At 44.5% G+C, this 14,518-nt stretch overlaps 1 protein-coding gene across 4 annotated transcripts in view; it reads right to left on the bottom strand.

Annotated features, from left to right (window-relative positions):
* The window catches only part of Vamp9 (vesicle-associated membrane protein 9), a 45,408-nt gene extending 31,853 nt beyond the window's left edge, over positions 1 to 13,555 (bottom strand). For 3 of the 4 annotated variants that reach the window (XM_030254960.1, XM_011249609.2, XM_011249608.2), the window contains exons 1-2: positions 13,392 to 13,555; positions 531 to 601 (exon numbers count right to left, since the gene is read on the bottom strand). Coding sequence is in view for 3 of the 4 variants with exons in the window: in XM_011249609.2 (XP_011247911.1) it covers positions 531 to 601; positions 13,392 to 13,469 (149 nt within the window). In the remaining variant the exon portion in view is untranslated. The remainder of the gene's footprint in view (positions 1 to 530; positions 602 to 13,391) is intronic. The other variant, NM_001378420.1, reaches the window with a different exon arrangement.
* Between the last annotated feature and the right edge of the window lie 963 nt (positions 13,556 to 14,518).

The raw sequence follows: 14,518 nt of genomic DNA, 5'->3' as shown, positions 1-14,518 counted from the left end.
ATACCTCTGGGGGGTACTGGTTAGTTCATATTGCTGTTCCATCTATAAGGTTACAGACCCCTTCAGCTCCTTGGGTACTTTCTCTAGCTCCTTCATTAGGGGCCCTGTGTTCCATCCAATAGCTGACTGTGAGCACCCACTTCTGTACATCTTAAAGTAGAAGTTTGTTTGTTTCTTTTTTTTTTTTTTGATGAATGAAATTTTTTAGGTATACCAAAAGCCATTGAGAATAACAGAATAACAGAACACTCTTTTAGCCTCACAGCTCAACAAGGACGTTTCCTATAGTGATGCCCATATACTCTTCTTCAGTTGCATGACCCTCCCTTCCCTTTGCATAGGCAGCCATTGTCCTGAACTCAACAGCTATCACTTCATTCACGCTTTCACACTTTCACACACAGCAGTCTCCCTTCCCATGAGGTTGGCCTGTAGTGTGTGCAATGCCTGTAACTCTTCTCATGTCGTCATTAGACTCATTAGCTGGAAGTAGACCGATTAAGAGGAGACTCGAGGCTGAGCGCACTTACCTTCCTATTTGAATGATGGTCGTTGGCTCAGCTTTCAGAAGCGCTTGTCTAAGCACCTTTGCAGCCGCTTCCTAGGAACAAAATCAGCGTTTATTCTGGAGAAGCCTGCAGGACCTCCTCAGTGTCCTCCTCCTAAAATCACCGACGTCTGACTAGCTTACTAAGGAAAACCCTTTCCCCAGGAGAAAGAATTATGTGGTATGACTTACGCATGACCAGAGGTAAGATGCCATACAATACTTGTATGAATTCAAGGAAAATATATCACACACATGCACGTGTTAGTATGCAAATCTAGGCTGCATTAGATCATCTTATCTTTACAGTCAGATATCCTGTAAGGCTTCAAGGCTGGGAAGCAGTAGCCAATCAAGTATCATTTCTTTTCTTTCTTTTTCTTCACACAGCCCGGAGGAGCAAGTCCAGGACCTAGTCAAGTGAGCTAAACTCTTGAGGCACACAGGCGGCTTGCTTCTGCACTCTCCCGCAGAAGTCCCCCTTCCTCTCTAGGCTCTCTCCTACAGCAAGCCTTCCCTCCCCTTCACCCTAAGCATTCAAAGAATTTCTAACTGTGCTATACATATAAGTGCTAAGACACCCCAGCTTGTGGTCGCACTCCCGTCCTATACTGTGAGAAGGCTTTCGATCTGAGTCTGACTCATAGTAAAGACGTACGCAGCACTGCAGCGGACTCTACCGTTCTTGAGCTCTCCGGGGTCCCCTCGGAATCAGGGCATAACACCCTCAAGTGTCTTTTTGATGTCAGTTATCTAATAAAACTATATGTAAAACGTTTTGGGACTAGAGATATGGCTCCACTGCCAAAAGCATGTGTGTATACACAGACCCGAGTTCAGATCCCAACACTCACGTAAGAAGCCAGGAATGATCCCAGGTGTGCCCATATGGGGCGTGGGGGAGGGAAGGGAGAAGAAAGAGGGATCCCTACAGTATGCTGACTGCCAGCCTGGCTGAAACATGCAAACTTCAAGCCCAGGGAGAGACCTCGCCTCAACAAGAATAAGGTGCAGTGGTAGGACACTTGATGCTTTCCTCTGACCTTTGAGTGCACACAAGCGAGCATACACTTCTCATACATACACTCAGCACACACGCACACACATGCACACACACACACGTGCACACACACACACACACACACACACACACACACACACGCACGCACGCACACACACAAGCACACACGCACACTCTAAGTTGTATGTGTATGCGTGCTCATTTGTGTGGATGTGTCAGGTATGCGTGAGCTTCCGAGGACTCTCCTGTCTCTCGCCCATCTGTGCACAGGTGTGCTACAGTTACAGATGTTCTCAGCTGGGAGTGTGGCTTTTACCTGAGTTCTGGGGATGTGAACTCAGGCCCTCGCACTCACACGGCTAGTGCTTGTATCCACTGAGACTTCTCATCCCAGTGTGTATATAATTATATACACATTATATACATCCCAGGGTGTATATAAATAAACTGGGGCTGGCAAGATGGCTCAGCGGTAAGAACAGTGACTACTTTTCCAAAGGTCCTGAGTTTAAATCCCAGCAACCACATGTGGCTCACAACCACCCGTGATGAGATCTGATGCCCTCTTCTGGTACGTCTGAAGTCACCTACAGTGTACTTATGTATAATAATATATCTTTGGGTCAGAGCGAGCAGGGACTGAGTGAGTGGACTTGACTGGAGTGAGTGGGATTGACTGGAGAGAGCAGAGGTTCTAAAAATTCAATTTCCAACAACCACATGAAGGTTTGCAACCTGTTCAGCTACAATGTACTCATATACATAAAATAAATAAATAAATCTTAAAAAAAAGCCCTGCTGATGGATTAAGAACATATATCTTTTATTCTCTGAATACACTTAGCAAATTGCTATCCATGATTGTTCCCTCAATGCTTAAACCTTCTTCTTTGCGGGTATCTGTGGGGTGCATTCTGCTACTTGTGGGACTCGCATGTGGAACTCAGAGGACAGCTTTTGGGAGTTGGCTCTCTCCATCTACCTTTAGGGAGGTTCCAGGTGCCAGGGATCTAACTCAGGCCATTAGGCTTGGCAGCAGGGTCGCTGCCCACTGAGCCATCTCACCAATCCTACTCTTCTCTCTTTAAGACACTAATATTTGCCAGGAACTTTTGTACCTGCCTACTCCTTGTGAAGGTGATTCCTTGGGGAAAAATGTAAGATGCTCTAATTATGCAGAATACCTTATTGTCCATTAAGTGGAATCCCATTATTTTGCTTTAAAAGCACAAAAGGAATCTGAAAGTTACCGAAGACACCATAGACAGCCACACTCCTAATTAACTTTTTAATTTTTCACAAACTAACACTTTAAGTAGAAACCGCTACGGACAAGCAGAGCCTATGAATGAATGGAAGCAAGTAACTGCTGCCGCCTGAAATGCCAAGAAGTCATTTTCTAGGACAGACTTTCCCGAGACACTTGAAAAACTAAAGGGATACAACATTTCTGTTGCATCACTACTAGTCATAAAACACACTTTTACACCCCTAAGTGTTTCTTCTGCATAATATAAATTATGATATCACTGCAAGACTAAAAAATGACAGCAGGAGACTGAGTATGTGACGAAGTGGACTCCTGTGTTTCTGAAATTCATATGCTGTGGATCATCCACTGACTCATCTGGGGGCTTCGGGAAGAAGGAAGCAGGTGACTTCTAGAATTCAGTCTGACCTTGGAATCCGGGAACATAGCTCATTGGCTCTTGTGATTAAGTTTGGTACTAATTTTTTTCAAATAAAAACTCTGTGTGTGTGTGTGTGTGTGTGTGTGTGAGAGAGAGAGAGAGAGAGAGAGAGAGAGAGAGAGAGAGAGAGAGAGAGGGAGAGGGAGAGGGAGAGAAGGGGGTGAAGAGAGAGAGAGAGAGAGAGAGAATGACTGAGTGTCTCTGGCACTGTGGGAAGCCATGGCACCCTTTCTAATCCTAACAGTCCCTTACCATTCTCCTCCCAGAGCTGTACTTGGTGCTCTGTGGTTGGCTTTTTGCACAGCAGGCAATCTGTACCTGTAACCCACGTCTGGATCACAGATTGCTTCCCTCTTGTGTTCTTACCTCCTGTGTGTTTCAAGGGAGAGGCCACCTGATCTCTGATAACCTTCGACTTCTCTTAATAAAGTGTGTTTGGAACTTACAGTGTGTTATGATTTCTTTGCATTCGATTAGGAAGGAACACAGAGTTGAAACATTCCCTTTCCCGAAATTTGATGGCAGAGACAGGCAAGAAGAAGATTCCAGTTCAGCTGGGTTAAGTTGGAGAGATGCCAGTTAGCCGAGGCATAGAGACAAGGAAAAGTGAGAAAAGTCTCAAAGTACCAATGAGACTACATTGCCCCAAAGTGAAGAACAGTGCTTTCCAGGCAGGGGTCCCAGAAGCACAGAGGCCACCTTGGGGGCTGTGGTAAGAGGGCGAAGTTCAGGGCAGCAGAGGGTGGGGCCAATTGCATGAAGGAAGGAGAGAGCAGTGGAAACATCCACCATGTGAGGAGGGCCTGACGGCTAGTGGAGGAGTGAGTGCTTCACCCCGAATGCATCAGAGGGGAGGGGAGAGGCGTTGCAGGCACGTCGGGAATGGCCACTTGAGCTGCAGTGTGGACGCAGCCTTTGAGGAAGACACTTCAGGAGGCACTGGCTAAGCTTGGTGAGAAGAAATCAGGGCTGGAATGAATAAGTGGTTTAGGAAGAGAGATCTGGGATCCAGGTGTGTTCAGGAGACAGAACACACAGGTGACAGTGGAACAGATGTGAAGAGGAGAGGAGGGGGACTCAGTCTCCACTCTGAGAGTCTCCAGAGGGAAACTCAAGCCTGGTGGTACATGAAGGAAAACCGGTAGAGGGTGTATTTGGTTTTGTTTGTGTGTCTGCTATCAGGCCATGCAACTCTGAGGGAAGGAGCTTTGGAAGTGGAACGATGCCACAGGAATGTCTGTGTCTAGCTAAGAAGCACTGCAGCAAGAATCGCAGTGTGGAAGGGACTGGCAAAGAGAAGAACATCAGAAGGAGGCTGAACTGAATGCTTGCGCACCCATGCTCCCTCCATCCCCTCAAAGCAAGAGGCTGTCCCTCTGATCAAGGCTCACACCTCTCTTGGCCCAAAGCAATCTGGCTTCTGCCTCCTCTACTTCTTTCAAAGTTCTCACAGTGTGACCAACAGTCACCTTCCTGTTGTCTAGCCCACCTCTTCACTCTTCTTAAACAGGGCTCACTGCTCTTTCTTTCTTTCTTTTCCCTGCACATGTCCTGAGCCACCTTATACACTTCTACTATTTCAGCTGCCACACCCAGCCTTTTGGATAGTAGACATACTCATGATGTACTGGGCATATTCTGACTTTCAGAAATAAGGCAGAAAAATAAACATATAAAATGCATTAACATTTAGACAAGCTGTACAATTTAGTGTGTTTCAAACTGCAATGTACCCTTCCTTTTGCATTCCCTGAGTCCCCTAAATCCTATCCTTCTCTATACAGTCTCTGCTCTTTGTGAGACTTGTCCTATGCACAGTTACACCCAGCACTTCACACACTCAACAGGGTCTCAATGCTAGAGGGCGTTTACTAAGTTTCTGGATCTGCTGCTCTTCTCTCCCTGCCATGGCTGCTTTAGCTCAGAGCCTTAGGATTTATTTATAAGCTATAACCATATCATCTTAGTTGGATGTTTCTCTTTCAACTCACCCTTCACACTGTAATCAAGTGATCTTTGTCTGTACTTTGTTTGTTTGTTTTTTGGTTTTTCAAGACTGGGTTTCTCTGTGTAGCCCTGGCTGTCCTGGAACTCACTCTGTAGACCAGGCTGGCTTCGAACTCCGAAATCCGCCTGCCTCTGCCTCCCAAGTGCTGGGATTAAAGGGGGCGCCACCACAGCCCGGCTTGTCTGTACTTTCATTTGTACATCATGAATTGCTCCTCAGTTTTCCTAGGACACACCCACACCCACACCCACACACACCTCTGCCCAATTTTCTGGCTTCATCTCCAGCCCATACAGAGATCCTGTGTCCTAGCCACAATGACGTTCTTGGGAATCTCCAAATATCACGTTGTTCTCTCTGTGTTGTCTAGTTCCCCTTTCCTGTGCTGTGGGAAGCCACATGTGCCGTTGCTGAGTGGCACTGACTACTGCTGGCCACCATGCATAAGATTGGACAAACAACCAATGTGTACATATGCAGTAAAGTTTTTTGCAAAAACACTGCCTGGCCCAGGCATGATAATGAGGTTCTGTAAGGTACTGAGAGTATAACCAATCGGATGTGAGACATGCAAATGAGGTATGATAATGAGGCTCAGTGAGGTACTGAGAGAGAGTAGCCAATCAGATGAGGAACATGCAAATGAGGCTTAGTGCATAACCAATCAGGGTATGAGACACGCCTCTCCTAGGCCTATAAAAGCAGCACCAGCTCTGGGCAAAAAGTCTTTTCGCCTCTACAATCAAGCTCTCCCAATAAACGTGTGCAGAAGGATCCTGTTGCAGCGTCGTTCTTCCTGGCCAGTCGAGCGCGCGCAAGAAGTGGTGCCGAAAACCCGGGACAAGAAACATCTTCAGGCACGAGCGAAGACCCCCTACTACAGGGAGGATTCAGAACTGCATCGCGGGGAAGGAGCGGTTAATAGAGGTTCCCGTAAAACAGACTGCTGAGAAGGATCCGGCGTGGATTCAGAACTCTTCAGCTGGGGAGCGGTGTTAATAAAGGTTCCTGCAAAACAGACTGCTGAGAAGGATTCAACTGCGTGGATTCAGAACTCTTCAGCTGAGGAACGGTGGTACCGGTAAGTATAAAGAAATTAAGGTAAGTCTCTGAGAGGTATGCTTTCTTACGCAGTGGGTCTGGTAGTTGTTGCTGGGTTTGTGTGGGACCAGCTGTTAAGGAAGGGCAGCGACTTTGTAGGAGTACCAGGAAGGCATATCAGAAACAGAGAGAAAGAAAAAAGAAGACGCGCGCAGAAAAATAAGTAACTTAAGAAATATAAAAAGAGAAAAAGAAAGGAAGCTAAAATATAAAGATACAAAGGATAATATAAAATATAAAGATACAAAGGATAATATAAAGATATAAAGGATAATATAAAAAATGAAGAACAAAAAATTAAGTCAATTTACCCTCCTCTCGAGGACTTTGACTAAAGAGGCAGCCTTCATCAAAGGCTTAAAGATAGCTCTCAGGGAAAGAGGAGTAACTATTAGAAGCAGCCACTGTGCAGAATTCCTAGAAGAAGAAGAAAAAATGAAAATAAGCTATTTCAGAGCCCTCCTAGGGACAGACAGAAAACGGGAGACGTCCTGTTTCCTCTCTGGCTCCTATGGAAATATTTTTAGCTTCGAATAGGATATCTGTGTTCTATTTTCTGTTTTTTGGTGCACCAAATTGTCTATATGTCTGTCAACTCGTGTTTGTTTTTGCTTGGATGATTGAATGATTGTTGTCCTGTGTTTCATGTTGAAAAATAAAAAAGCAGTCTCAGTCTGCACAGCAAAAATTGACAAGTTAGCTGCACAGTGGCTGGGAGTCAAGTACAGCTGAAAAAGCCCTGCTGAAGGCTGATTGCAAATGGAGCTTTTAAAGGGGCAGGCAGCCTTTTGCTTGTAACAGAAAGTTAGCTTAAAATTGGAAACCCAAGGTTGGAGTTATTCTAAACAACATAAGAAAACAGGTAATATGCAAAAGCAGTGTACAAAGGGTAGAAAGAGTATTTTTGAAAATAAAGTACATATCTTTACAAATAGAAGGAAAACCCTTTCAAGGTATAATGGATACAGGAGCAGATAAAAGCATTATATCTAGTAAATGGTGGCCTGCTTCTTGGCCTGTTAATCAATCATCACATAGCTTACAAGGATTAGGATATGAGGCTACCCCAACTATAAGTGCAAAATCCTTACAATGGAAAGATAAAGAAGGAAGGACAGGGCTTTTTCAACCTTATGTACTCCCTTTACCTGTAAACTTATTGGGGAGAGACGTGTTATCAGCTATGAACTTTATATTGACTAATGATTACTCTCAGAAAAGCAAGGAAATGATGAAAGGAATGGGATATATACCTGGACTAGGTCTTGGGAAAAATTTGCAAGGTAGAATTTCACCAGTTAAAGCCACTGTAAAGGCAGACAAGAAAGGGCTGGGTTTTTTCTAGGGGCCACTGAAGAGCCTTTGCCCATCCCGTAGCATACGGAGGACACGGTGTAGGTGCCTCAATGGCCTTTACCCTCTGAGAAGTTAAAAGCAGCTAAAGAATTAGTACAAGAACAATTAGATCTGGGACATGTGGAGCCCACTCAATCACCCTGGAATACCCCCATTTTTGTTGTAAAGAAAAAGTCAGGTAAATGGAGATTGTTACATGACCTAAGAGCCATTAATGCACAAATGCAAGTTATGGGTCCTGTACAAAGAGGGCTCCCCCTACTCTCAGCTCTACCTAAGGATTGGAGAATTATAGTAGTAGATATTAAGGATTGTTTCTTTTCAATTCCATTAAATAAGAAAGATAAACCTAGATTTGCATTCACCTTGCCTTCTATTAATCATATGGAACCTGATAAAAGGTACCAATGGCGGGTATTACCCCAAGGAATGGCAAATAGCCCTACCATATGTCAGTTATATGTAGGAAAAGCTTTACAACCGGTTAGGGATGGTTTCCCCTCCTTAAAAATTTGTCACTATATGGACGACATTGTAATTTGTGGACCTGAAGAAGAAAGTATACAGCAAGCTTATGGCTTGCTTAATGAAACTTTAAAAAATAATGGTTTGAGTATTGCACCAGAAAAGGTACAGCAGTCTAATGTTAGTCATTTTCTAGGAGCCACTATTACTTTACGATGTGTCACCCCACAAAAGATTAGTATTAGAAAAGACCATCTAAAGACACTAAATGATTTTCAAAAATTATTAGGAGATATAAATTGGATTAGACCTTATTTAAAGATCCCTACTTCGGAATTAAAACCTTTATTTCAAATTTTAGAAGGAGACTCACATATTACCTCATTGAGACAATTAACACCTGAGGCTTCTGATGTTCTTAGGAAAGTGGAAAAGGCGATCCAAACAGCACAGTTAACTCGTATAAATGAGCAAGAACCTTTGTGCCTATGCATATTACGCACCATCAATCTGCCAACTGCTGTGTTATGGCAAAATGGTCCTTTAGTATGGATACATCCACATATATCCCCTAATAAAACTATAGAGCATTATCCCACCATGGTAGCAAATATGGCCCACAAAGGGATAAAAACTTCAATCACTCACTTTGGAAAAATGCCTGATAGCATAATTGTCCCGTATACTGTCGCACAAATGCAAATATTGTGTGCTACTATAGATGAATGGGCCATTCTTAGATGCAGTTATTCTGGTTTAATTGATAATCATTATCCTAAACATCCGTTATTACCTTTTATGTTATTGCATCCAGTAATATTTCCAAAGGTAACGGCTAATACCCCTATAAAGGGAGCCATTGATATTTATACAGATGGATCCAAAACAGGAGTTGGAAGTTATGTAATCAATGAAAAGGCTGTAAGGTTGCAATTTACACCAGGAGCCTCTCAATTGGTAGAATGTTTGGTGGTTTTAGAAGTCTTTAAAAGATTTCCTATGCCCATAAATATTGTCTCTGATTCTGTTTATGTAGTTAATGCGGTTCTAGCATTAGAGACTGCCGGAAATTTTAAACAGTCCAGTCCTGTATCTGAAATTTTGATGAAAATAAAAAATTGTATTTTGATGCGTGAGCATCCCTTTTATATTCAACATATTAGAGCACATACATCATTACCTGGACCTATGGTTAAGGGAAATGCCATTGCTGACTCAGCCACCAGAGACATGGTTTTTCTATTACAAAGTTCTATAGAAAGTGCAAAAAATTTTCATCAACTTTATCATGTCCCTGCTTCTACATTACGACAAAAGTTTAAGCTCACACGAAAAGAAGCCCGAAATATTGTCTTACAGTGTGGTAAATGTGTAGAATTTGTTAATGCACCTTTCGTGGGTGTTAATCCTCGCGGATTGCGACCCCTAGATGTTTGGCAAATGGACGTAACGCATATCCCATCTTTTGGGAAATTACAATATGTACATGTATCCATCGATACCAGTTCTGGTGTCCTACATGCCTCTCCCATGACAGGGGAAAAAGCAGTTCATGTCATATCTCACTGCTTAGAGGCTTGGGCTGCATGGGGCAAGCCCCTAGTGTTAAAGACAGATAATGGTCCTGCATATACTTCTTCTAAATTTAGCCAATTTTGCAAACAAATGCAAGTAAAACATATTACTGGATTGCCCTATAATCCACAGGGCCAAGGCATAATTGAGAGAGCCCATCGCACTCTGAAACAATATTTGCAAAAACAGAAAGGGGGAATAGAGGCTATGACGCCAAAGATGGCTCTATCCCTTACAATATTTACTCTTAATTTTTTAAAATTGGATGATGCTGGAAGATCACCAGCTGAAAGGCACGGACAATGGCCTCAATCGCCCAATGAAATGGTCAAATGGAAAAATGTCCTTGATAATAAATGGTATGGCCCGGATCCTATTTTAATCAGATCCCGGGGAGCTATTTGTATTTTCCCACAGGGTGAAGAAAATCCACTTTGGGTCCTGACGCGACTGACAAGGACCGTGAAAGAGCAAGATGAACCCCAAGATGATTCTCCTGCTCCTGATGATTGAGACCGGGATAAGTATACCTTTGTGGGCCATAGTAAGATCATGGCCAGTACCTTTACCGGTACATTCCAATTCTTCTACCTTACCTTTATTTTTTGCAACGGAATGTTATTTGGATGCGCCTTGTGCACGACAAACTCCTCAAGAGCCACGGGTGTATAATAGTACTAGTTTTCATTTGAATTATACACTATGCTTTGTGCATAATGTGGATAAACCTTTTACACCCTGTATATTTTTAAAGAAAAAGATTATCTCTAATTGGGCAGATCCCATTAGCCAAAATAAGGGGAGCTCTGGAGTGTTGTTTAATGCTTTAACACAAGTTGCTCAAGGAGCGCAATCAGGCTCAGGTGATGTTGAAAATAATATAATTTCACCTATAAACATCACCACTATTATGATAAAGGGAAAGGTGACCATTCCCAAAAGATCACGATGGCCTGTTGGCAATGCTACTGCTATACGCAGCATGCCTTGGTGTCATCCGGACCTCGCATTTCCTATAGTTTTTTCACCTTGTCAATCAAAAATTTTCCCTCGGAAAGAAATAGCAAAGGGTTTCGTTTTGTCACCCCCACTAGATTTTGCTATAATGAACGATAAAGGAGATGCTACAGGGAAAGAATATTTGGCCATATTACCAATGGATTTTAAGCAATGAGGCAGGTGCTAGTACCAGTCTGTCAGCCTTTGCATTGCTGACTGGAACCTTTCATGAGATATTGAATGTTTCTGCCACTCTTTCCAATACCTCTACTCATTTAGATAATGTGACAACTAATAGAATTATCAGAAATATGACTACTTCTCCAGTAGAAGTTTGTGTCAATCCTCCATTTTTCTTTATATTGGCGGAATTTCAAAATAATACAGAATGGTTAGATTGTACAAATGTCACTTGTTTTTTGACGCAATGCTGGAATGGAACCAAATTCTTAGCCTTAGTGGTTCATCTACCAATCTTTGTCCCTGTGCCTGTTGAGGCAGATCCAGAGAAGTTCCCAATAACGAGTCTTATTCGGCAAAAGAGAGGTTTTGGAATCACAGCTGCCATTATTACAGCCATTGTGATGTCCGCGGCATCAGCAGTTACCGCAGGAACTGCTATGGCCCATCAAGTTAATACTGCTGACACCATAAGTCAGATAGCAGAAAAATCCTCTGAAGCATTGCTTACCCTGCAAAAGGTGGATTCTCATATCGCCTCAGGGTTAATGCTAGTGAATCAGAGAGTGGATATTTTACAACATAATATGGAACGGATGATGGATGTCATACAAATGAGTTGTGTGGCATCCACATCGCATGTGTGCATTACTCCCAATAAGTATATTAATAATTCTTTTATTAAAAGTACAGACCTATCGAATTACCTGAAGGGGAACTGGTCGCAGGAGCTGGAGAGGTTGCAGGCGAGACTGCAGATGCAGATCCTGAACCTTAATGGGACCAGAGTGGAACCAGTGACCCTCGGAGACTTTACCTCTTGGTTTACCTCTGCTTTTTCTTACTTTAAGGAATGGGTGGGAGTGATTTTGTTTGGTGCTGCCATATGCTGTGGACTGGCGTTCATGCTCTGGTTGGTATGCAAATTCAGAACCCAACAAAAACGTGACAAGGTGATTGTAACTCAGGCACTTTTAGCTATTGAAAACGGCTCCTCCCCTGAAATTTGGTTATCTATGCTCAAGAATTAGTCAGCATGAGATTAGATGAGAGAGACTCAACGATCATTGATCAGCCCTTGCTCATCAATAGGGTGATCATGATTTCCCCACTAATTCAATTTTTGGCTGGCCTCTTTTGCAGAGTTCGCCCTAGGTCATTTAGCAGTTATTGTCACACAGCACTGCGGTATCCAGAGACGGGCAACTTTCCTCGTGCACAGTCCAACCTAAGACATGGGGCCCGGTGGCGATAGGGTTACCCTATGACGGGTAAGGCTGTGACATTAGAGGAATGACCTAAAACAGGAGCCACGGCGGATGGGCATAATTGCACAGGCCTAGTCCAGTCTCATTTTATTAAAACAAACAGGGGGAGATGTGGGAAGCCACATGTGCCGTTGCTGAGTGGCACTGACTACTGCTGGCCACCATGCATAAGATTGGACAAACAACCAATGTGTACATATGCAGTAAAGTTTTTTGCAAAAACACTGCCTGGCCCAGGCATGATAATGAGGTTCTGTAAGGTACTGAGAGTATAACCAATCGGATGTGAGACATGCAAATGAGATGATAATGAGGCTCAGTGAGGTACTGAGAGAGAGTAGCCAATCAGATGAGGAACATGCAAATGAGGCTTAGTGCATAACCAATCAGGGTATGAGACACGCCTCTCCTAGGCCTATAAAAGCAGCACCAGCTCTGGGCAAAAAGTCTTTTCGCCTCTACAATCAAGCTCTCCCAATAAACGTGTGCAGAAGGATCCTGTTGCAGCGTTGTTCTTCCTGGCCAGTCGAGGGCGCGCAAGACTGTGCTAAACTAGGAGTAGTTCCTCTGTACAGGAGTACATTACAGCCTATCTTCAGCGAAACCTTTTCTACCCCCTGGGACAACTGATCTAAGGTTCAGATAGAATATTAGATGGCATCTGACAATTTCTAGGTGTGTGTGTGTGTTGGGGAACTGAACTCAGGGCCTCACACATTCTGGGCAAGCGCTCTAACGTTGTGATACATCTTGTGTTCTCACTTTTTAAAGACTGGGTCTATATAGCCCACGCTGACATCAAATTCATGGCCCTCCCACCCTGGGCGCTGAGAGTCCAAACTGCGCTGTCAGGTGGCCCTCACTGCCTGCAACTGAAGTAGTCTTGAGACCCTTACACGTTCACTAAGTGTGTTCAACTGCAGGTCATTTCCTTGTAATGGGGCTATCAACTTGGAGATGGCTATAAATCTCCGCCAGACGGCCGCGGGCAGTACGAGCCCCAACCCCTGGGTGGCGCAGGCGCAGTCCCACTCCCGCCTCGGAGGCAGCGCTTCTGGAGGGGGCGGGGACTCCCGGTCCCTGAGTCCTTCCAGGTCGCCCCGCGCCCTGAGGGGAGGCCAGGCGTGCGCCAGCCTCGAGGAACCGAACCCTCAGACGCCGAGGCGTGAGCCTCAGGTACCTGATAGGCGCCGCCGGTCAAGGCCAGCTCCGCCAGGACCGCTCGGCCATTAGCAACGCAGCTGTAGGTGATCGTCATAACCAGCAGGCCAGTGAGAGAAGCGGACCGCCTTCTAACCGCCCGCTACAGTTGGACCGCCGCTCCGCGCAGGCGCGAGGGACGGTTGATTGGCAGGGGAGGAGGCGGGGCCATCTGTGGGTCCCGCAGAGCCTGTGAGTTTGCTAGGCGAGGTCCTCGCACATGCTTGGGATTCCTGAGGTCTCTCTGTGCTCCGGGTAGTCTGGAAAACCATTTAAGAGCTGTTTAACTGCCCAGGCCTCATCTACGTGTGAATCAGTCACAATCTAGGGCTGCGAAGCTGGGGGTAGTAGGCAAAGACCCCGGAGGTCTGAGTTCGAATCCCCAGAACTCACGCTAAAAAAAAAAAAAAAAAAAAAAAAAAGAAGTAAAAAAGGCATGGTGGTTGGAGCATGTAATCCCCTTTGAGAAGTGGAGTGGTGGTGGAGACAGGTGTATCCTAGTAGCTCATTGGCCTACCTGAATTGATAAGCTTTAGGTCTGGTGAGTCTTGGTTTCAAAAAATGTGGAGCGCAACCTTGGAAGACACATCTACATGTGCACGCACATCACACACACACACACACACACACACACACACACACACACACACACCATGCACGCATGCAGCACACTTAAATTTAAGCAAGCATTGGAGGAACCTCTTGTGCACAGCCTGCATTTGGTTTTGTGAGCATGAAGACCATCTCTGAGTTGTTCTGTAACTACTCACAGAGCAGCATACGCTGAACAAATGCTGGTTACAGTTTGCGGTGACAAAAATGTTCACAGCATTGAAAGGACCCCATTAGGGGCGTAAGGGCTCCAAAGTCTCACTCTCTGACTGCCCAGTTGGGGTTCTCTGTGTTAATTATCATCTACTGTAAGAAAAAGCTTCTCTGACGAGGTTGAGCAGCGCTCTGCTCGGTGGGCATAACAATTTGTCCTTAGAGGTCATTTTATGGTAGTATGTTTCCCCTAGGCCCATGACCTATCCAAACCCAGGTTCTTGGCCACTTTTAGTGTCATATATGAGTTCCATTTCATGAAGCGGGACTTAAATCTAATCA

Source organism: Mus musculus, chromosome 5, assembly GCF_000001635.26.
Source record: "Mus musculus strain C57BL/6J chromosome 5, GRCm38.p6 C57BL/6J".
NCBI lineage: Eukaryota > Metazoa > Chordata > Mammalia > Rodentia > Muridae > Mus > Mus musculus.
The sequence above is the reverse complement of the archived record's forward strand: the minus strand, read 5'-3'. Positions and strand labels throughout refer to the sequence as shown.